The sequence below is a fragment of the Trifolium pratense genome, linkage group LG2, assembly GCF_020283565.1.
Source record: "Trifolium pratense cultivar HEN17-A07 linkage group LG2, ARS_RC_1.1, whole genome shotgun sequence".
Classification (NCBI taxonomy): domain Eukaryota; kingdom Viridiplantae; phylum Streptophyta; class Magnoliopsida; order Fabales; family Fabaceae; genus Trifolium; species Trifolium pratense.
The window spans coordinates 44,517,127-44,539,136 of NC_060060.1; the positions used below are offsets into that span (position 1 = coordinate 44,517,127).

At 32.8% G+C, this 22,010-nt stretch overlaps 2 protein-coding genes and 1 pseudogene across 4 annotated transcripts; all 3 read left to right on the forward strand.

Annotated features, from left to right (window-relative positions):
* The first annotated feature begins 5,111 nt into the window (after positions 1 to 5,111).
* Positions 5,112 to 21,665, forward strand: LOC123904773. Its single transcript, XM_045954392.1, has 12 exons — positions 5,112 to 6,715; positions 7,101 to 7,233; positions 7,512 to 7,534; positions 7,592 to 7,697; positions 7,962 to 8,045; positions 8,106 to 8,336; positions 8,428 to 8,530; positions 9,222 to 9,312; positions 13,335 to 15,137; positions 15,918 to 16,303; positions 19,269 to 20,401; positions 20,903 to 21,665. The coding sequence occupies exons 1-9, from the start codon at positions 5,177 to 5,179 to the stop codon at positions 15,123 to 15,125; spliced, it is 4,101 nt and encodes a 1,366-aa protein (XP_045810348.1). The 5' UTR covers positions 5,112 to 5,176; the 3' UTR covers positions 15,126 to 15,137; positions 15,918 to 16,303; positions 19,269 to 20,401; positions 20,903 to 21,665.
* On the forward strand, positions 6,976 to 10,047 carry LOC123906173 (disease resistance protein RGA2-like). Of its 3 annotated transcripts, XM_045956025.1 has the most exons (5): positions 6,976 to 7,256; positions 7,592 to 7,747; positions 7,873 to 8,336; positions 8,428 to 8,530; positions 9,861 to 10,047. In XM_045956025.1, the coding sequence occupies exons 2-5, from the start codon at positions 7,626 to 7,628 to the stop codon at positions 9,886 to 9,888; spliced, it is 717 nt and encodes a 238-aa protein (XP_045811981.1). In that variant the 5' UTR covers positions 6,976 to 7,256; positions 7,592 to 7,625; the 3' UTR covers positions 9,889 to 10,047. The 3 variants fall into 3 exon arrangements, with proteins under 3 accessions (XP_045811981.1, XP_045811982.1, XP_045811983.1); XM_045956026.1 differs by having other exon boundaries at positions 6,976 to 7,747; positions 9,876 to 10,047; XM_045956027.1 differs by having other exon boundaries at positions 6,976 to 7,747; positions 7,873 to 8,045; positions 9,876 to 10,047.
* LOC123906174 lies at positions 16,329 to 20,401 on the forward strand (annotated as a pseudogene).
* Positions 21,666 to 22,010: the final 345 nt, after the last annotated feature.

Consider the following 22,010-nt stretch of genomic DNA (forward strand, 5'->3'; position numbering starts at 1 on the left):
TAGTAACCGTCAAACCAAACGGAGGTTTGTTGATTAATTATCTACTATATAAGAAAATAAGATACTAATGAAATTCTCAATTTGCCCCTTTTTCATGTTTTGACACATAATCAATTCAGGGTTATTTTTTGTCTTTATCAAAAAAGGTTAGTAGAAAAATCCTAAAAAAATTTCTTAGTATGATTCGAACCCTTAACCATTTAGTTACACTTCTTATTACATTTACCATTAAGCCATATGAATTGATTTGTTATATTTTTGGAACCAGCATATAATCAAGGGTAAATAGTGTTATACCCCCCTGCAAAATAGGCAAGTTTTGCGTTACCCCCTGCAAAATATTTTTTTGAGATTACCCCCCTACAATGTCAAGATTCTTTGCGTTACCCCCTTGGCTTAACAAGTGGGCATATGACATGGAAAAATCTTGACGTGGCATGACACGTGGAAATTAATTTATTTTTTATTTATTTTTAATTGCCAACTCATTAATTAATGTGGGTTTTTAATTAAAAAAATGAAAAAAAAACTTAAAAGTTGTTATATTTTTATGAACTTACTTAAAAAAAAGTTTTGTTTTTTTTTTTTTTGACTAAAAGTTGTTATTATATATATAAAAAAAAATTCTTATATATATATATATATATAATAACTAATAATATAGTAACAAAAAAAAAACGAAGATGAAAAAAAACTAATAATAATAATAGTAAAAAAAAAACTAATAATAATAATAATAACTAATATTATTATTAGTTAAAATATGTGATTGCAGTTTTTTTTTTGGTTATATTAGTTAAAATATGTGATTGCAGTTTTTTTTTTTGTTACTCTATTATTATTAGTTATTATTATTATTATTATTATTATTATTATTATTATTATTATTATTATTAGTTTTTTGGTTACTATTATTATTATTAGTTTTTTTTCATCTTCATTTTTTTTTTGTTACTCTATTATTAGTTATTATATATATATATAAGAATTTTTTTATATATATAATAACAACTTTTAGTCAAAAAAAAAAAAAACAAAACTTTCTTTTAAGTAAGTTCATAAAAATATAAAAAAATTTAAGTTTTTTTTTCATTTTTTTAATTAAAAACCCACATTAATTAATGAGTTGACAATTAAAAATAAATAAAAAATAAATTAATTTCCACGTGTCATGCCACGTCAAGATTCTTTCCATGTCATATGTCCACTTGTTAAGTCAGGGGGTAACGCAAAGAATCTTGACATTGCAGGGGGGTAATCTCAAAAAAATATTTTGCAGGGGGTAACGCAAAACTCGTCTATTTTGCAGGGGGGTATAATACTATTTACCCTATAATCAATATGAGTTAAATGGCCAATTATAACCACAAAACTTCTACTATATCTACTATATAAGAAAAGAAGATACTAATGAAATTCCCAATTTGCCCCTTTTTCATTTTTTGACACGTAATCAATTCAGGGTTATTTTTTGTCTTTATCAAGAAATCTACTATCTACTATATAAGAAAAGAAGATACTAATGAAATTCTCAATTTGCCCCTTTTTCATTTTTTGACACGTAATCAATTCAGGGTTATTTTTTGTCTTTATCAAAAAAGGTTAGTAGAAAAATGCTAAAAAAAATTCTTAGTATGATTCGAACCCTTAACCATTTAGTTACACTTCTTATTACATTTACCATTAAGCCATATGAATTGATTTGTTATATTTTTGGAACCAACATATAATCAATATGAGTTAAATGACCAATTGTAACCACAAAACTCCACTTTATTTGTTACTTCTTCCACAATTTTTTTCTTTTTATCTAAAAATCCAATTTTTTGTATGTAACCCAAATTCAAATACCTCACTTTATACAAATTCAATTTTTTTAGTTTTTAGTTACACTTCTTATTACATTTACCACTAAGCCATATGAATTAATTTGTTATATTTTTGGAACCAACATATAATCAATATGAGTTAAATGACCAATTGTAACCACAAAACTCCACTTTATTTGTTACTTCTTCCACAATTTTTTTCATTTTATCTAAAAATCCAATTTTTTGTATGTAACCCAAATTCAAATACCTCACTTTAAACAAATTCAATTTTTTAGTAAATAAAAATCAATTATTAACTGGGCATCGATATATCCTATACATATTTATTAACTGGGCATCGATCATCTGCCTCATTTTTGTTAATATAGGTAGATTACATTTTTTTTTTCTTTTTACCTATAAATCCAATTTTTTGTATGTAACCCAAATTAAATTACATCACTTTATTTTTATTTATTTTTTAATCTAAATTACCTCTTCTCCCACATTTTTTTTCTTTTTATCTACAAATCCATTTTTTTAATTACCTAAAAAAATAAAATATTAATGCTATATTTGTCTACACATATATTTTTTTTAATCTTACTTAAAACAAAAATAGTTGTCCTTTTATTTTATGTTTCCATTTTTTTATTTTTTAAAAAGTTTTATATGAAAAATTTTCATCAATAAGCCAGCAATACTAACTACCTAAAAAGAATAAAATATTAATGTTATATTTTTCCGTTTATTTTATATTTGTCTACACATATTTTTTTGATTTTTTTTAATATCAACTTTATTTATGGACTTCCAGCCAATATTCAATTAAGTTAATTTTTAATTCAACTAAATATATTTAAGAACAAAACTTATAAACAATTCCATAGAAACAGTTTTTTTTTTTGTACAACCATAGAAATGGTTTTTATTGTGACCAATTGAAACATGACACATGGATTAATTTATTCCATATCACTAATTTCAATTTTAATAAAATTCATTTTGTCAATTCGAATTTCGTCGAGCAAGTGGAAGAGAAGAGTAAAGCGATGGAGATCACCACTACTCTTTCCTTCAATTCATCCGTTCCTTTTTCACCTTCTCAACTTATGGCTTAACAACATATATATATATATATATATATATATATATATATATATATATATATATATATATATATATATATATATATATATATATATATATTCATCAATGGGAGGACTCAAACGATTTCAGTTTGTTGGCCTTTCATCAAAGTCTCTCCATGGTTAGGGGTTATTGTCATGTTTATACTGTTGTTGTTGTTGTTGTTGATTTCACTTTCAATGATACAATAAATGTTGATAACAACGGTGGAAATTAAAAACCTAGTTTCACTTTTAGATTTTTAGATAATGGTGAACTGACTGAGTTTAATAAATTATTAATGACGAATAAATTAATTCAGGTGTCGCATTTTAATTGGTGAACAATATCAACAGTACTTATGGAACTGTTTCTAAGTTTTGTCCTATATTTAATTAATTTAATATGAGAATATGGTGGGAGAAAAATGGAACCGTTTCTAAGTTTTGTTTTATATTTAATTAATTTAATATCAAAATATGGTGGGAAAAATTGAAAAACTCCCGAAAAAATGTTGACACTAAAACAATAAGAATTCTCAGTCATCTCGAGGGGATTGGTCTCTGCAGGGTTGTGCGGATGATACTTTTAGTTTTTTTTAAAAAAGAATTAAATACAAAGTTAAAAAATAAATGACTTTTTTTTCGAAGTTTTTTTTTGGAAGATATTTTGTTGTTGATATAAGGACTAATTAATTTTTTGAGAAATAAATTACCTTTTATTTTACCATAACAAAAAATTCACTTGTCATCAATACATTGATCATTCTTTTGAAATAGATTGACCAATACATTATGCAAAATTTATATTTAGTCTCACGGAACTTGTGTTTTACTAATATATTATGTTGTCTATTTTTTTTTTAATAATTTACAGGTTATATTCATATTAATATGGGAGCATAATTTTTTGGTTATATCTACGGGCCTTATATTTTTACTCATATATTAATAAAGTTGTATATATTTTTATTAATTTTACGAGTTATACTCATATATTAATATGAGGACATCATCTTTTGTGTGAATTCTGAGGGACCTGTGTTTTTCTTCTTATTAATAAGGTTTCTTGTTCTTTAATAATTTATGTAGCACATATATTTATACTCATATATTAATATCAGGACCTTTTTTGTTTTTAATTTCTACAAGATTTATATTTTTAATCATATTTTAATAAAATTGTTTAATTTTTTATAATTTTACGGGTTATAGTAGATCATATATTAATACAGGGACCTAATTATTTTGTTGATTTTTACGAGACCTGTGTTTTTTATTAATATATTAATAAGGTTGTCAATTCTTTCATAATTTCTACATGACATATATTTATACTCATATATTAATTAACACAAAAATAGAATCTTTTGTGTGATTTCTGCAGGGGTGTATGCTTTTACTCTTATTAATAAAGTTTCCAGTTTATTAATATTTTTTGTGAGATATATATTTATACTCATATGTTAATACAACGACCTAATGTTTTGTATAATTTTTGTGGGACCTATGTTTTTTACTCATATTAATAAGCTTGCACGTTCTTTTATAATATATGTGGAACCTATATTTATACTCATATATTGACATCAAAACTTATTTTTTATGTTGTCTATTTTTTTTTTACAATTTTATGGGTTATACTCATATTTAATATTTAATACGGTGACCTAATTATTTTGATAATTTTTGTGAGACCTATATTTTCACTAACATATTAATAAGGTTGCCTATTTTCTAATAATTTATACGGGACTATATTTATACTCATATATTGAATACACAGACATAAGTTTTGGATATTTTTACAAGACGATGTTTTTACTAATATATTAATAAGGTAGTCTATTTTTTTTCATGATTTCTCCATTATCTATATTTATATATATTTTTTTTAAAAAAAAATTATATTTATACTAATACAGGTATCTAAGATTTTTTTGTGATGGTTTTACCATTGTTCTTTTTCTATTTTTTTTTTTACCAAATATTATATCCTTTCTGATTTTTTTTTATCTTTTGAATTACTTTCCAATAAATTATTATTTCATGTTACCACGTGAGGAGCGGCAATGCCGCGACTCCCGTGCGGACGCACGGGTGTCCAGCTAGTTGCAACATAAAGCTCAATCACACCCACCCCCTAGTGATTTTCTTCTTATCCAAAACTAAGTTGCAGCAACCAACCGCACACAGTTGCAGCATCTCATATTCTTCTTCTTCTCAACGGCCGTTAGAATGTCATTTTCAGTGTTAAGTTGTTACGGTGTCAGCGGTGCTATCTCTCTTTCTCCTTCCAACAATTTCTGTCTTCCAATTCCCAATTTCAATTGTCCCCGATTTTACTCTCAACCTCATTCCAATTCCCAATTACGTCACAATCTTGTCAACCCTACACCATCATCCGTCTTCGAACTCGGTAAGATGTTAACTTCCCTTGTTAGAAACAAGCAGTTTCACACTGCTATTTCACTCTCTCATCAAATGGAGCTCAATGGAATTCAACCTAACTTTGTTACTTTGAACATCTTACTCAATTGTTTCTGCCGCATTAGTCAACTCAATTTTGCATTTTCTGTATTGGCTAAGATTATTAAACTAGGTTATCAGCCTAATACAATAACAATGGCTACACTTATGAAAGGCATGTGTCTTAGTGGTCAGGTTATTAAAGCTTTGGATTTTCATGACGATGTTATATCAAAGGGATTTCAGCTTGATCAAATTAGTTATGGAATCTTGATTGATGGCTTATGTAAAAATGGAGAAACAAAAGCTGCCCTACAGTTGCTTAGAAAGATTGAAGCGTTAATGGTTAAACCAAACGTGGTAATGTACAACACAGTCATTCATAGTCTTTGCAAAGATAAACTCGTGAGTGATGCCTTTCATTTATATTCTGAAATGATTGTCAATAATATTTATCCTGATGTTGTCACTTGCAATACTTTAATATATGGCCTTTGCATTGTGTGTCAATTCAAAGAAGCTGTTGGTTTGTTAAATGAAATGTTGTTGAAAAACATCAGCCCAAATGTTCTTACTTTTACTACACTGATTGATGGTTTATCTAAGGAAGGAGAGGTGAGAAAAGCTAAAAATGTCTTAGCTGTTATGATAAAACAAGGTGTGAAACCAGATGTTGTTACTTATAATTCTTTAATGGACGGGTATTTCTTGGTTAAAGAAGTGAACATGGCCAAATATGTATTCAACACTATTGCTCAAACGGAAGTTAAACCAGATGTTTGTACTTACACAGTCATGATTAATGGGTTATGCAAGAATAAAATGGTGGATGAAGCCATGTATCTCTTGAAAGAAATGTATTTAAAAAACATCTCTCCTGATACTATAACATACAGTTCGCTTATTGATGGGCTTTGCAAATCGGGGAGAATCTCTGATGTTTGGTATCTTCTTGATGAGATGCATGATAGAGGCCATCCTGCTAATGTGATCACTTACACTTCTATATTGGATGCATTGTGCAAAAACCATCAGTTTGACAAGGCAATTGAATTATTGGCGAAGATCAAAGACCAACGAATTCAGCTAAATATGCATACATACACTATACTTGTCAATGGACTATGCAAAAATGGAAGACTTAAGGATGCACTAGTAGTTTATCAGGATCTTTTGATTAAAGGCTACCATTTAGATGTGACGATGTATACTGTTATGATTAACGGGCTTTGTAAAGAGGGATTGATTGATGAAGCATTGTCCTTGTCAAATTTTATATTGGACCTAACTCATCCTCACAAAACCGACTTGTAAGGTGAGGACTGTCACTTGCTTATAAACACTACACAGGCCATATCTCTTAGCAATGTGGGACTAAATCCACCCCTTCACACCCAACACAATGAAGGTGTTGGAGGCTGCAATGAAGGCAACTCAAATGCCGCAATTAGACAGATGGGGGCGGACCGCAATGAAGGCAGAATATCCAACACACCCCCTCACGCTTCAGGCCCGGCCTGAAGCGTGGACGATGCGGGAAACCCAACAATAGATCTAGGATAGGCTCTGATACCATGTCAGAATTTTAGAGGCCTATACTCAACCACAAAAGCTAGCTTGAGAGTTGAGGTTTGCACTACACTTATAAAGGTTATCTTTGCCATATCTCTAGTCAATGTGGGACTTCTAACAGTCCTTAATGTCAAAAATGGAAGATAATGGTTGCACCCCTGACGGCATAACTTACACAACTCTTATTGATGCTTTGTTCAAAAATGGAAAGAATGAGAAGGCGATGAAACTTTATCGTGAAATGATTGCTAGAGGTCTTTTATAAGAGTCGAACTAGGTGAGATGCTTGCAAGCTACAATTTGTTATTTTGAATTAGAAAACGACCATCTAATTTTTATTTCTTTTCATATTTATAAAAGATGGTTGGTGCAATTGACTCACTATTACATTTTTTTTCAATTTTAATTAAAAGTTATACTTTGGTAATTTCATTATGATATTTGTTACGGCAATTGTGTTTCACTTTTTTCATTCTTTAATAACTATCCTTTACTTCCTAATTTTTTATGAATTTGCATCATATTTTTCTAGGATTTTTTTCACTCACTGTCATTGTTAGTGTTCAATTTATATTTTTCAATGATTTATATTTATGAATCTGCATCATAAAGGGTATGCCCAAGCTTGCATTGCCATACCTTCCATATGTTGAGATTATTTATGCTAGTGGGGAAACTGTTGATGATGGTGCATCTTTCCTGCCGGAAATTGCCGCCAGTATGTATAATCTCAAGATACTTTCCATCAAATTTTTTCATGAACTCAAGATACTACCAAATGAACTCAACACTCTCAGTTCCATACAAGAACTACACATTTCATGTTGTTAAAAGCTTGAGTGTGTACTGCAAGGTTTGAGTTCTCTTTGAATTTTGAGCTTTGAATGTTGCAGTAGCTTAAAATCCTGGCTCCAACGTCCAACAAACCTGACTTGTCTTGAGAGAATTGAAATTGCTATTTGTCCCGATCTCATTTTACCAGCTACTATGAACATGCTAACTTCCCTTTGTCAAGTGAGAATCTATGACGAAGATAAAAATGGAACGTTACCAAATTTCTTAGAAGGTATTCCCTCGCTGCAAAATTTATATTTGTCAAGTTTTCCTTCTCTTGTAACCTTGCCAGGCTGGTTGGAGACCATGACTTCTCTTCAAACATTAGAAATCAATTGGCGTCCAAAATTAACCGCATTACCAGCTAGCTTTAAAGAACTCATAACCTTGCATCAATTACGTATTTATGACTGTCCTATGTTGGTGAACCAATGCAAGAAAGAAACAGGGCAAAAATGGCATAAGATAGATCATGTTCCAAAATTTAAATTGGAACTTGTTGAACTTGAACCGTCATTTTATGGTAATTTAATGAATAGTTTTCTTTTCTTACTATATCTCTAGTTTTATCATCAAATTTATGGTGTTTTTAACATATTGAACTTTGTGTGCAGAGAAAACGATGTCATTATGGAAGAAGTCGAAGCAATTTCTGCGTCGCCATCAGGACTATTACCATTCAGAGGATGAATCGGACAATATAATTGATGATGACCTGTGAGTATATTATTCAAATCATTGTTGTAGAGTGTGTTTGGGTGCCAAGTGCATATTCATTTTCTCACATTCAGAAGCATATTGTACCGTGTGTTAACCGGTGAAAGAATTGTTTGATAAAGGAATGCTACTTTTGTTGGTGTCTAATTAAAATTCATAAGGAATAGAAATTTCAGAGCACTTATGTTCCTGTCCAAGCTTGTTAAAATCGCGAGTTAAGTCAGAATCGTATTCCACAAGTCTATGTATCAATTTTATGTTGACTGCTGTAAACTAGAATTTCAACAAATTTGTAAATGAAATCGAGTTGACAAAGCATTTTAGGATTTATTCTCATTTTTCAAATTTGGTTCTTTTTAGCATTTCATCTCAGTTTTCAAATTGTAAATGAGATACACTGTTAAATCAAGATATACAAGGAGAAATTCATCTACAATGAACACTTTAAAGTGCCTGGAATATGTTGTGGTGATTATGTAGGAAATGCATACCCATGCTGACAAGTTTGACACTGAAACAGAATGTAGGGATGAAATCAATGATCAAATTATGATGCAATAATTTAATTTCCAAAATGAAGGGAAATGCATAGCCCATGTTTTCTTTTAAAGCTTATTATCTTCTTCCTATATCACTTTCTTATTTTTTAGTCAATTAATATGTGTTTTTTTCCTTCAATTTATTGCATTAGTGGAAAAGGTACTTGTATGACTTCTAATGAGGAGGAAGTCAATGAAGAAAATGATAAATGTGATGATAGTTTAGAAGCAAATATTGTTCATGTAGCCTTCGATGCCATCTCTTATTTTCGTCCAATCATTTTTTTATTTTTCATTACATATTTTATTTGGATATGTACAGGTACATCCGTTAAGGTGGATAATTCTAATAGGTTCACAAATAGTATTTATTAATTTTTTATATTAAACACTTTTTTTCAAGCAAAAAGAGAAAACTTAGTTGATATAAATTAAGAAGGTATCGAACTAGGTATCATCCGGTAACATCAATTACTTCGTAACAAAAAGGAATTTGCGCAAGGATCTATATTAAACATTTATTGTGGACATATCGGAATTATCCAACTCAGCGCAGTGTATGGTTTATATCCAAATAAGATGTGTACTTAAGTGTTCAATTGTTTTTTTTTTAATTTTATATGGTTTAGGTGTGGCTACTTTGATGTTCTAGCTGTTTTCACATGCAATCATTTTTTAGGAACACTCTTTTGAAATAAATTAAATAAGTTCAAATTTTGTAAAGAAGAAAAAACGGGTTTATAAAAAAAAAACCGCTATAAATATTCCGGAAAAAGCTAACTTATTTTTAGTAAATTTTATTTCAGAGATTTGAACTGATGAGGATTATCCATCTTAGTGGTTGGGAAAAATTCTCAAGCTAGGTTATCAGCCTGATACAATAACAATGACTACACTTATGAAAGGCATGTGTCTTCAGTTGGAACCTTGATCAACAGCTAGGTTAAAGAAGCATTGGATTTTCATGACGATGTTATATCAAAGGGGGATTTCTGCTTGATCAAATTAGTTATGGAACCTTGATCAACAGCTGCCCTTCAGTTGCTTAGAAGGATTGAAGCATTAATGGTTGAACCAAACTTGGTATGGTAATGTACGGTACAGTCATTCATAGTCTTTGCAAGGATAATCTTGTGAGTGATGCCTTGCATTAATGGTTTCTAGCTACAATGTCATGATTAATGGATTATGCAAGAATAAAATGGTGGATGAAGTCGTGAATCTCTTAAAAAAATGTAATTAAAAAACATGTCTCCTAATACTATAACATGTACAATTCACTTATTGTTGTGCTTTGCAAACCGGGGAGAATCTCTGCGTTTGGGATCTTCTTGATAAGATGCATGATTGATAGAGTATAAGATAATTAATAATTAAATAATTTATATTATTAACGAAAATTTATATTAACGAAAATACCCATTTTATTTTCAAATACAAAAATATTATCTCTATATATCTCTCCGGTACAGTTCTGTCATGTACTATATTATGTTGTTTTGTCCTGTACTGTTCTATCCAGTTCTTGCTGTTTTACGAATCAAACGCACTCGTAGGGTTTGTAACATTTTAACATAATCAATGAAATGAATCAATTTATCTTTATTTATTGTCTTTTATTTCCTATAGTAATTTTTAATGTCTTTTACCTAGTTTAGTGTAGAAACCTAGTTTCTTAGCTTGATAAAATTCATCTTCCTATCAATGATAGAGGTCTACGTGCTAATGTGATCACTTACAATTCTATATTGGATGCTTTGTGCAAAATCCATCAGGTTGACGAAGAAATTGAATTATTAGCGAAGATCAAAGACCAAGGAATTCAACTAGATATGGATACATACCAATGTTTTAAAAACCGGATCGGAGATCGAACCGGTGAGAGCTTCGGTTCATGGTTCAACCGGTTCAATCGGTTGAACTGCTATTAAACCGTTATTGAACCGAATAATTAAAAATAAATATGATGCTGAAGAATAAATAATAATTTTTGACTCAATAATTTGATTTTATTTTACATAGTAAAAAAGAAAGTTAGTTCTCCAAAAAAAAAAAGTTAGTTTTATTTTATAATATATTGGGCCATTATTTTATCAAATTGTATTGACCCAAAAACTCAATTATAAGCTAAACCCTAGAATTGAAATATCATCTCATTCCTATTAGTGAGCAGCCTCCACTCCACTTTCTATCTTCTTCTCTCACGTAATTTCTTTCTTTTTCTTCTTATTTTCTTGTTTCTTCTTTTTCTCTCTTACTCAGATCTGTTTCATTCCTTTCTTATGTATGACCATCAAGAAATAAAAAATTATTGTGTGACTACAACAAATCTATTCCTTAATTTCTCAAATTCATCCGTGTATTTTTTTCTTCTTCTTTTTCTTATAACAAATAACAGTGGCATTTTCATGTTTCCGTTTGACACTTATGTTCCGGTGAAAAGAATAACTCTACCGTAGTTTGAAAATAGAAAATAATAATTTTTTTTGAAATTCCATTTTTTTTATTAGAAGAGAACCGGCCGGTTTTTCCGGTTTCCGGTTCGCCGGTTTTTTCGGTTTATACCGGTTCAGACCGGTTCAAAGCGGGTTTATCCCGGTTTAATGGACTAGCGGTTCTGGTACTTGTTCTGGACCGGTGTTGTGTCCGATTCACGGTCGAACCGGTCGAACCGGCCGGTCCGGTTCTTATAACATTGATACATACACTATACTTGTCGATGCACTATGCGAAAATGGAAGACTTAAGGATGCACTAGAACTTACGTTGGTAGCATGTGTAAAAGCAAACCAGTTTTGTGCCCTTCATATGCTGGAATAGTTACATGCATACAACTGAAGAGTTTGATCTTCACTTACCTTGACAGGTCATCACGGGGAAACTTTGTTGAATGCACCAAATGAAACATCTGAAAGATAACTAAGTTAACTAGGTTCTGTTTATCTTTGTTATGCTTGTGATTTTCGACGATATTGGAACCTTACTTTCATGGTTTGTCAAATGTATACTGTGAACCATACACTCAACCCATTTAAAAACTTGAGTTTGTAATTGAGAGGAAAAAAATTGACCAAAGATGATGCTAGAAAACTGGTTTGTTATGATGTATGACCATACATTTCAATGAATTATTGCTAATGTTTTGCTATACATTTGTGCTTAGTAGATTTCAGAGTATCCTCCTAATAGTAGAGATCAAACAAGCTTTATGTATATGAGGTAGTGATGTAATACATAAACCCTAAAACTTGAAAATCATTTCCAATACGAAATTTCAACACAAAAAACAACATATTAGAAGAATCAAAAGAGAAAGGAAGTATGATTTTATATTTTTTTAACCATAAACCAGAGTATAAACAAAATAGGGTTTTTTGCATGTTGTACCTGTCAGATGGTAATCGCACGAACGACGATGATGAAGATGATCGACGGTGATGAAGATTATATTGTGTTTTTGTTTTCTCCGACTTAACGTTCTCACTCCATTTTTACGTTTGTTTGAGAAACATAAGGGTTTGATTGAGAGAGAGAGAGAGAGAGAGAGAGGCTGAAGCGTTAATAGAAACAAAGAGGGAAAAAAATTATTTTAATAATTTTGTAACTTTTTAATTTCAGTCAAATTGCCCGACATGGCATCCTAACACCGTACACCACGTCACCTTTACTAGCCACATCATCACAATTAACAGAACAACTAACGAAGGAGGCAATTTGATTGACGTTTTAATATTTCAAGGGGTATTTGTTTATTTCCAAATTTCATGGGGTATTTGACAAATTTTGAAATATCAGGAGGTATTTGGCGTTTCACTCATTAACTATTTGTTGTTTCAAATTGGTCCCCTTACTTATATTTTGTTTGCCAATTTGGTCCTTTCTACTAACTTGGGTAAAAAACGTTAAGTATGCATACGTGGTTGTGATATGGCAATTCATGAAGTGAAGGTCTGTTTGAATTGATGAAATGTAATGAAATGGAGTGGAGTGGAATAAAGCGAAATGAAGATGGACGGAATTGAATAAATTAAATATTTTATGACGGAACACAACAAATTTATTATTCCATTGTTTGAAAAGTGGATAGAATTGAATAAATTATAATATTTTATTACATTTTTAATTAAATTTGATTAGCATTCTAAATTAATATTTTTTTTTTAATTAAAGTGGACAGAATTGATTAAAAATATAGGAATAATTACATGGCTAAATTAGTTATTTGTTGATTAATTATTGCAACGTAAACCTAAATCATACCCATCCATCCCCCATTGATTTTCTTGTTATCCAAAACTAAGTTGCAGCAACCAACCGCACTACCACAGTTGCAGCATCTCATATTCTTCTTCATCTCAACGGCCGTTAGAATGTTATTTTCAGTGTTAAGTTGTTACGGTCTCAGCGGTGCTATCTCTCTTTCTCCTTCCAACAATTTCTGTCTTCCAATTCCCAATTTCAATTGTCCCCGATTTTACTCTCAACCTCATTCCAATTCCCAATTTCATCAAAATCACAATCTTGCTGTTGATGATGATGCTGATTTTTCATTCAATGGAATTCTCGATGTCAACCCTATCCCATCATCCGTCTTCGAAGTCGGTAAGATGTTAACTTCCCTTGTTAGAAACAAGCAGTTTCACACTGCTATTTCTCTATCTCATCAAATGGAGCTCAATGGAATTCAACCTAACTTTGTTACTTTGAACATCTTGCTCAATTGTTTCTGCCACCTTAGTCAACTTAATTTTGCATTTTCTGTATTGGCTAAGATTATTAAACTAGGTTATCAGCCTAATACAGTAACAATGACTACACTTATGAAAGGCATGTGTCTTAGTGGTCAGGTTAATAAAGCATTGGATTTTCATGACGATGTTATATCAAAGGGATTTCAGCTTAATCAACTTAGTTATGGAATCTTGATTGATGGCTTATGTAAAAAAGGAGAAACAACAGCTGCCCTGCAGTTGCTTAGAAGGATTGAAGAGTTAATGGTTAAACCAAACGTGGTAATGTACAGTATAGTCATTAATAGTCTTTGCAAGGATAAACTTGTGAGTGATGCTTTTCATTTATATTCTGAAATGATTGTCAACAATATTTATCCTAATGTTGTCACTTACAATACTTTAATATATGGCCTTTGTATTGTCGGTCAATTCAAAGAAGCTGTTAGTTTGTTAAATGAAATGTTGTTGAAAAACATCAGCCCGGGTGTTCATCCTTTTAATCAATTGATTGATGGTTTATCTAAGGAAGGAGAGTTGAGAAAAGCTAAAAATGTCTTAGCTGTTATGATAAAACAAGGTGTGAAACCAGATGTTGTTACTTATACTTCTTTAATAGATGGGTATTTCTTGGTTAATGAAGTGAAGGAGGCCAAATATGTATTCAACACTATTGCTAAAACGGAAGTGAAACCAGATGTTTGTACCTACACAGTCATGATTAATGGATTATGCAAGAATAAAATGGTGGATGAAGCCATGGATCTCTTCAAAGAAATGTATTTAAAAAACATCTCTCCTGATACTATAACATACAGTTCGCTTATTGCTGGGCTTTGCAAATCGGGGAGAATCTCTGATGTGTGGTATCTTCTTGATGAGATGCATGATAGAGGCCATCCTGCTAATGTGATCACTTACACTTCTATATTGGATGCATTATGCAAAAACCATCAGTTTGACAAGGCAATTGAATTATTGGCGAAGATCAAAGACCAACAAATTCAGCTAAATATGCATACATACACTATACTTGTCGATGGACTATGCAAAAATGGAAGACTTAAGGATGCACTAGTGGTTTATCAGGATCTTTTGATTAAAAGCTACCATTTAAATGTGACGATGTATACTGCTATGATTAACGGGCTTTGTAAAGAGGGCTTGATTGATGATGCATTGTCCTTAATGTCAAAAATGGAAGATAATGGTTGCACCCCTGACGGCACAACTTACACAACTCTTATTGATGCTTTGTCCAAAAATGGAAAGAATGAGAAGGCGATGAAACTTTATCGTGAAATGATTGCTAGAGGTCTTTTATAAGAGTCTAACTAGGTGAGATGCTTGCAAGCTACAATTTGTTATTTTGAATTAGAAAACGACCATCTAATTTTTATTTCTTTTCATATTTATAAAAGATGGTTGGTGCAATTGACTCACTATTACTTTTGTTTCAATTTTAATTAAAAGTTATACTTTGGTGATTTGTTTATGATATTTGTTACAACAATTGTGTTAGACTTATTTCATTAATAACTATCCTTTTCTTCCTAATTTTCTTATGAATCTGCGTCATATTTTTCAAGGATTTTTTTATTCCTTGTCATTTGTTAATCTTGTCATTTGTTAATGTTCAATTTATATTTTTCAAGGATTTATATTTATGAATCTGCATCATAAAGGGTATGCCCAAGCTTGCATTGGCATCCCTTCCATCTGTTGAGATTCTTTATGCTAGTGGGGAACCTGTTAATATAAGAACTATTTTCCATCTTTCTTGACGGAAACTGCCGCTAGTATGTATAATCTCAAGATACTTTCCATCAAACATTTTCATGAACTCGAGGTACTACCAAATGAACTCAACACTCTCAGTTCCATACAAGAACTACACATTTCATGTTGTTATAAGCTTGAGTCTGTCCCCGAGTGTGTACTGCAAGGTTTGAGTTCTAGCTTTGAATGTTGCAGTAGCTTAAAATCCTTGTTCCAACGTCCAACTAACCCGACCCTTAATTTTATGGTTATTTAATGAATATTTTTTCTTTCTTACTTTATCTCTAGTTTTATCATCAAATTTATGGTGTTTTTTAACATATTGAACTTTGTGTGCAGAGAAAACGTTGTCATTATGGAAGAAGAAATATCGGCGTCACCATCAGGACTATTACCATTCAGAGGAAGAATTTGACAATATAGTTGATGACCTGTGAGGATATTTTTCAGAGGAAGAATTTGACAATATAGAAACAAATTGCAGCTCATATGAAACCAGAAGAACCAGAAGCACGAAGAGTAACAACGACACGAGGAGAAACGACGACTCAACAGAAGAAACAAACAAAAAACATCAAAACGGAAGAGTTGGAAGAAACATCTAGAAAAGAGAAACAATCTGGAAAATGAAACGAGAGATGAAGAAAAGATTTCTACTGCGTACGATTTTTGGTGAGAATGAAACGACAGAGTTTGAAAACGATTTTGCTGCCTTCAATTTCCAGGTTTGTTTGTTTCTTTCAAATTCTTCTTCTATTTCTTCTGAATTCGATTTGTTGCTTTCGATTAGGGGTTAGGGTTCTCTGATTTCGATTTATTGCTTAACGGCCTTCCTGCATCTCCTTGTTTTTCTATTTCTTAATTTTTTTTATTTTTTTATTTTTTAACATTAATTTATTTAATATTTAATTTAATAATAGTGATAATAGCCCACCAAAAAAAAGCTCACCAAAAAATAATAATAATAGTGATAATAGAAACCTATATATATAAATTCATCTCCTTGTTTCAAAATAAAACTTCAAAACACAAAAACCCTAGCTGAAGAAACAATAAACTCGTCAATCCCTCAAACGAAAAAAATTCGCACTAGCCAGCCATTTAGATGGAATGGAACCCTCAAACTGGTCAATCCCTCCGCCAATGCTTCCTCGACACTCTCTCCCCAGCGCTAGAGCCTTGCCGTGTTGCCGAATTTCGCCTATCAGAAGCCGCTGGCCTTACCAACTTTGGCCTTGTCATCCTCCGCCTTGTCGCTGAACCAGACGAGCAGATTGAATCATCCATCGACGAGCAGATCCGACTAGCTGCCGCCGTTAACTTCAAGAACCACCTCCATCTACGATGGTCATCGGAAGACAATCCGGTCACTGAATCCGAGAAAGAGCAGATCAAAACCCTAATCGTTCCTCTCATGCTCTCTGCAACTGCCAAAATCCAATCTCAGCTTAGGGAAACCGTAGCTATCATCGCTGATGGTAATTTATCAAAATCATGACCCTCACTCTTCCCTGAACTCGTTTCTAATCTTCAGAAATCATCTCAGGATTCAGATTATGTTTCCATTAACGGTATTCTCGGATGTGTTAATTCAATTTTCAAAAAATTTTGTTGCGAGTATAAAACCAATGATCTCTTGTTTGAATTAAAGCATTGTCTAGATAATTTTGCGGCTCCTTTGCTTGAATTTTCCTTGCTTATTGGCGCTGCTGCTGCGGCACCGGAGCCAACTGTTGCGACCGGACCCCTTTTTGAGTCGCAGAAATTGTGCTGTATGATATTTTACTCGCTGAATTTTCTAGATTTACCTGAGTTTTTGGAGGATAACATGATGGAATGGATGACTGAGTTCTGAAAATACCTTACTAATAGTTACCCTTTTGTCGAGGGGAGTGGAGCTCATGGTGTTGCGCTTGTGGATGAACTTAGGGCTGCAATTTGTGAGAATATTAATCTGTATATGGATAAGTATGAGGAGGAGTTTAAGGAATACGTGACAGGTTTTGCACATGCTGTGTGGACTTTGTTGCAGATTGTGTTGCAGTCAACTAGTCGCGATCAACTTGCCATCACAGCTATCAAGTTTTTGACCACGGTTAGCACTGGTCCTCACTCCTCACCATACTTTGTTTGCTGCTGATGGGATTATACCGCAGATTTGCCAAGGCATTGTGATCCCGGTTGTGATGTTGAGGGAAGATGACGAGGAGCAGTTTGTGATGAATCATATTGAGTATATTAGGAGGGATATGGAAGGGAGTGATCTTGATACAAGGAGGAGGATTGCATGTGAGCTTCTTAAGGGGATTACCAAGTATTACGGAGATGTTGTAAGACACATTGTTTCAACGCAAATACAGAGTTTGTTAAGTTCCTATGCTGCAAACCCGGCAGTGAATTGGAAGCACAAGGATTGTGCTATATACTTGGTAGTCTCTCTTTCAAACAAGAAGGCTGGAACCAGTAATGTCTCCACAATCTTATTGATGTTCAATGCTTTTTTCAATCTGTGATTGTCCCTGAGCTGCAAAGTTTGGATGTGAATGGGTATCCAATGCTTAAGGCCGGTGCACTAAAATTCTTTACTATGTTCCGGTCTCAAATATCAAAACATGTAGCATTGCAGTATTTACCAGATTTTGTTCATTTCCTTACTGCGGAGTCAAATCTTGTTCATTCTTATGCTGCAAGCTGTATCGAGAAACTCTTAAAAGATGAGGGAGGTAGGGCACGCTATAGTTCGGCAGATATTGCTCCAATTTTCCCAATGTTGATGAACAATCTTTTTAGTGCCTTGGAGCATGGTAGTCAATCCCGGGCGATCCCAGTGGGATCCCGGTAGAGCAGAGCGGAGCGGAGCTCTGCCGGGACGGGATGGGATGGAGCGGCGCAGCTAAGCTTCTCGGTGGGATCCCAGCAGGTTCCCAGTGGACCGGAGCGGAGCGGGTCCCGGGTTGCCATCCCGGGTTAGGACTGAGATTTTGTTTTCATGGGTTTTAAAGGCCATTTTTGAAATCTCACTCATTTTAGTAAGGGTAAAATTGGTTTTTTACCTTTAAAACTGTTACTTACTCCTAACTAAACCCTAGCCGCAATTCATTCTTTCTCTCACGCTATCGTACTATCTTCTCTCACTCTCAAGATCCAAACTTCTTCAACCTTCATCTGCTATTTCTTCTTCAACCTTCATCTGCTATTTCTTCTTCAACCTTCATCTGTTGTTTCTTCTTCAACTTCGGATGATTAGACTTAGACTTTGATGATGAACTCGAGTTTTAATTTTTATTTACTTTATTAATCTAAATGTTGGAGACTTGACTTTTGTTGGTAATTTTTAGTTACTTTATGATGAAGGTGTTTTTTTTTTTTTTTTGACAAAGATGAAGAAGGTGTTGTAGACTTGAGATTTGTGTTTTTAATTTTTAATTTATGAATGTTTTATGGATTTTGAGATGTTTGTTTAATTTTACATTAATTATATGTTTATAGTATTATTTATGTAATTTATAAATAAATAAAAAATAATAGCAGCATCCCGGCCATCCCGCTCCCCGGGATGCCGCTATCCCAGTTTTGGGGTTGGCCGCTCCGCTCCGGGATCCGGGATTAACTACTATGCCTTGGAGCTCTCAGAGTCTGAAGAAAATCAATATGTAATGAAATGTATAATGACGGTTCTTGGTGTTGCAGATATACAACGTCATGATGCTCTAGTTTGCATTGAGGGATTGGGGTCACTTCTTTATGAAGTTTGTAAAAATCCAAAAAATCCATTCTTCAATCAATATCTCTTCGAGTCAGTAGCTATTCTTGTGAAGCGTGCCTCGGAAAGGGACCCATCTCTTGTGTCTGTTTTTGAAACAAGCCTTTTTCCTAAGTTTGATATAATATTTTCCAATGATGTGGCCGAGTTTTTACCATACACATTTCAGTTGCTTGCCTCTGCTTGTCGAGTTAAACAGACCACCCATCCCACCAACCTACATGCAGATATTTGAGAGTATGTTGTCACCTGATTCTTGGAAAACCGCTTCAAATGTCCCTGCCCTCGTGCGTCTACTGCAAGCCTTCCTTGAAAAGGCACCAAACGAGATAAGCCAAGGGGATAGACTGAACAAAGTACTTGGTATATTCGACACACTCATACAATCATCAAGCACTTCTGAACAAGGATTTTATGTGCTTAACACTGTCATTGAAAGTCTTCAGTATGAATTTATTAAGCCTCATATTTCTTGCATTTGGAACGCTATTTTTAGAGAGATCCAGAAAAGGCAGACAGTAAAGCTCCTCAAGTCTCTCTTGATATTTATCTCACTCTTTCTAATTAAACACGGTTCTTCAAATGTAGTCGATACTATCAACGCCGTCCAGCCTGATTTATTTAGTGTGATTTTGACCCAGCTCTGGATTCCTAATCTTAAACTGATTACCGGAGATATAGAGCTCAAATTGACTGCAGTTTCTTCAACCAGACTCATTTGTGAATCTCCAGTTCTTTTGGATTCTGTGTCCTGGGGTAAATTGTGACACTTCTTACCCGGCAAGAACAAGATAGGGTTGAGGACCAAGCTGACATACCAGATATTCCAGAAAATGTGGGTTACACTGCCACCTTTGTCCGACTTCAGAATGCTGGAAAGAACAAAGAAGACCCACTAAAAGAAATAAGATATCCCCAAGAATTCTTTATTGCTTCATTGTCCCGACTTTGTGCACATTCCCCTGGAAGGTATCCAAAGATTATCGGTGAAAATGTCGATCCTATGAATCAGGCAGCATTGCTTTAACTCTGCAACACTTACAACCTCTCATTAGTTTGAGTAAGTTGGTATTTGAGGTTATTGTCTTTTGTTTTGATTGTGCTAATTGGTTTACTATCCATGACTTTTTCTTAATCTACCCTTGATATATTTTGTGATACCGAAATATTGTCCAATTTTTTCAAACTGTTTGTTCTTATTCTGTTGGTACTTTTGTTCCCGAATGTTTAGCATTTAAATCTGTTTTCTGTGCTTTTCTCATTCTCTTGTGGTTTAATTAATGTTTGATCAATCTTTATATAATTTCACTGGCTGCAAAGTTGTTTCTATGCTTCTCATCAATACGTTGTCTATGAGTTAAGTGCTTTTTTTTTTTTTTTGGTTGAAAGTGAGAAAGATTATAGATTGTTTGTTTGTTAGAATGAGAAAAGAAAGAATAACTTTCTCTATCCCTTTGTTTGATGAGTAGAAAAGAGAGAAGACAGAGAAGTTATGTTACTTTTAGGTCATTATTATATATATAAATGATCTCTCTAATAAGGTATTCATTCTACTTCTCAGGACTTTGTGCTGGAATCTGATTGGGCACTACTACCTGGATCCTCAGCCTGTTGCAACATTTGATTGGTCTGTTATCCTCAGCCTACCGCCAATGGTGCTTCTTGCCTTTCTTGCACCGACACTTTGAATCGAATGCATGTCCAGTGTCCAACACATATCATTGTCCGACTCCGACACACACCAACACATGTGAAATTACATTCAATAATATGATTTTCTCAACGACACGTATCATTGTCCGACACCAACACCGAGTCACTGACACGACTCCGATGTATCACTGTCTGGTACCGCCACCCACGTATCAGTATCATATCATTGTCCGACACCAACACCGAGTCACCGACACGACTCCAACATATCATTGTCTGACACCGCCACCGACACCGCCATATCAGTATCATGTCCAGGGTCTGCATCAATACTTCATAGCTTCTTGCATTGCAATTGCAGCAAAGTGATTTTAACAACTATTATCAATTTATCATCATCCAGTTTTGTCAGTGTCGTGGTGCGGTGATGAACTTAGGTTTCCTGTCATTTCCATTTTGATTTCTGTAGGCAATATTTGTTTGAAATTTAAATTGCCATTTGTTCTATTGGCATTTTAGTGTGAACTTTTCATGTTCCTATTTCAATTTCCTGTAATTTTGTGAGCAAGTGGTAGTGAACACAGCTGCTGCAGTCAATTTAGTGCACACTTGCATATTGAAGTAAATGACAGAAGGGTTATTAATAACGATTCCATGTTTGATTTTTATTAGATTAAAAACTATTATTGTTATTAAGGTTAAATGTTTGTCTATTTTGAAGGAGAAAAAAATACATAAGTGTATTTATTTAAATGTATTTTATGCTGTTTTTCAGTTAAAATATTCACAACCATACAGTATTTTTGTAATTTTCTCAAAAATTTGTTATAACCAAGCAAGAATATTTTGAGTAAAAAAACAAAAAATTAAGGTGTATTTTAAGTGAAGAATAGTTCGAAAACACAAAAAATATGCACAAGTTCAGTTACGATCTATCTTCCCATTGAGTCTTTTATAATTTTTTTCTTTAAACACAAAATATGCACAACTTCTTTTCATGCACATCCTCTAAGCCG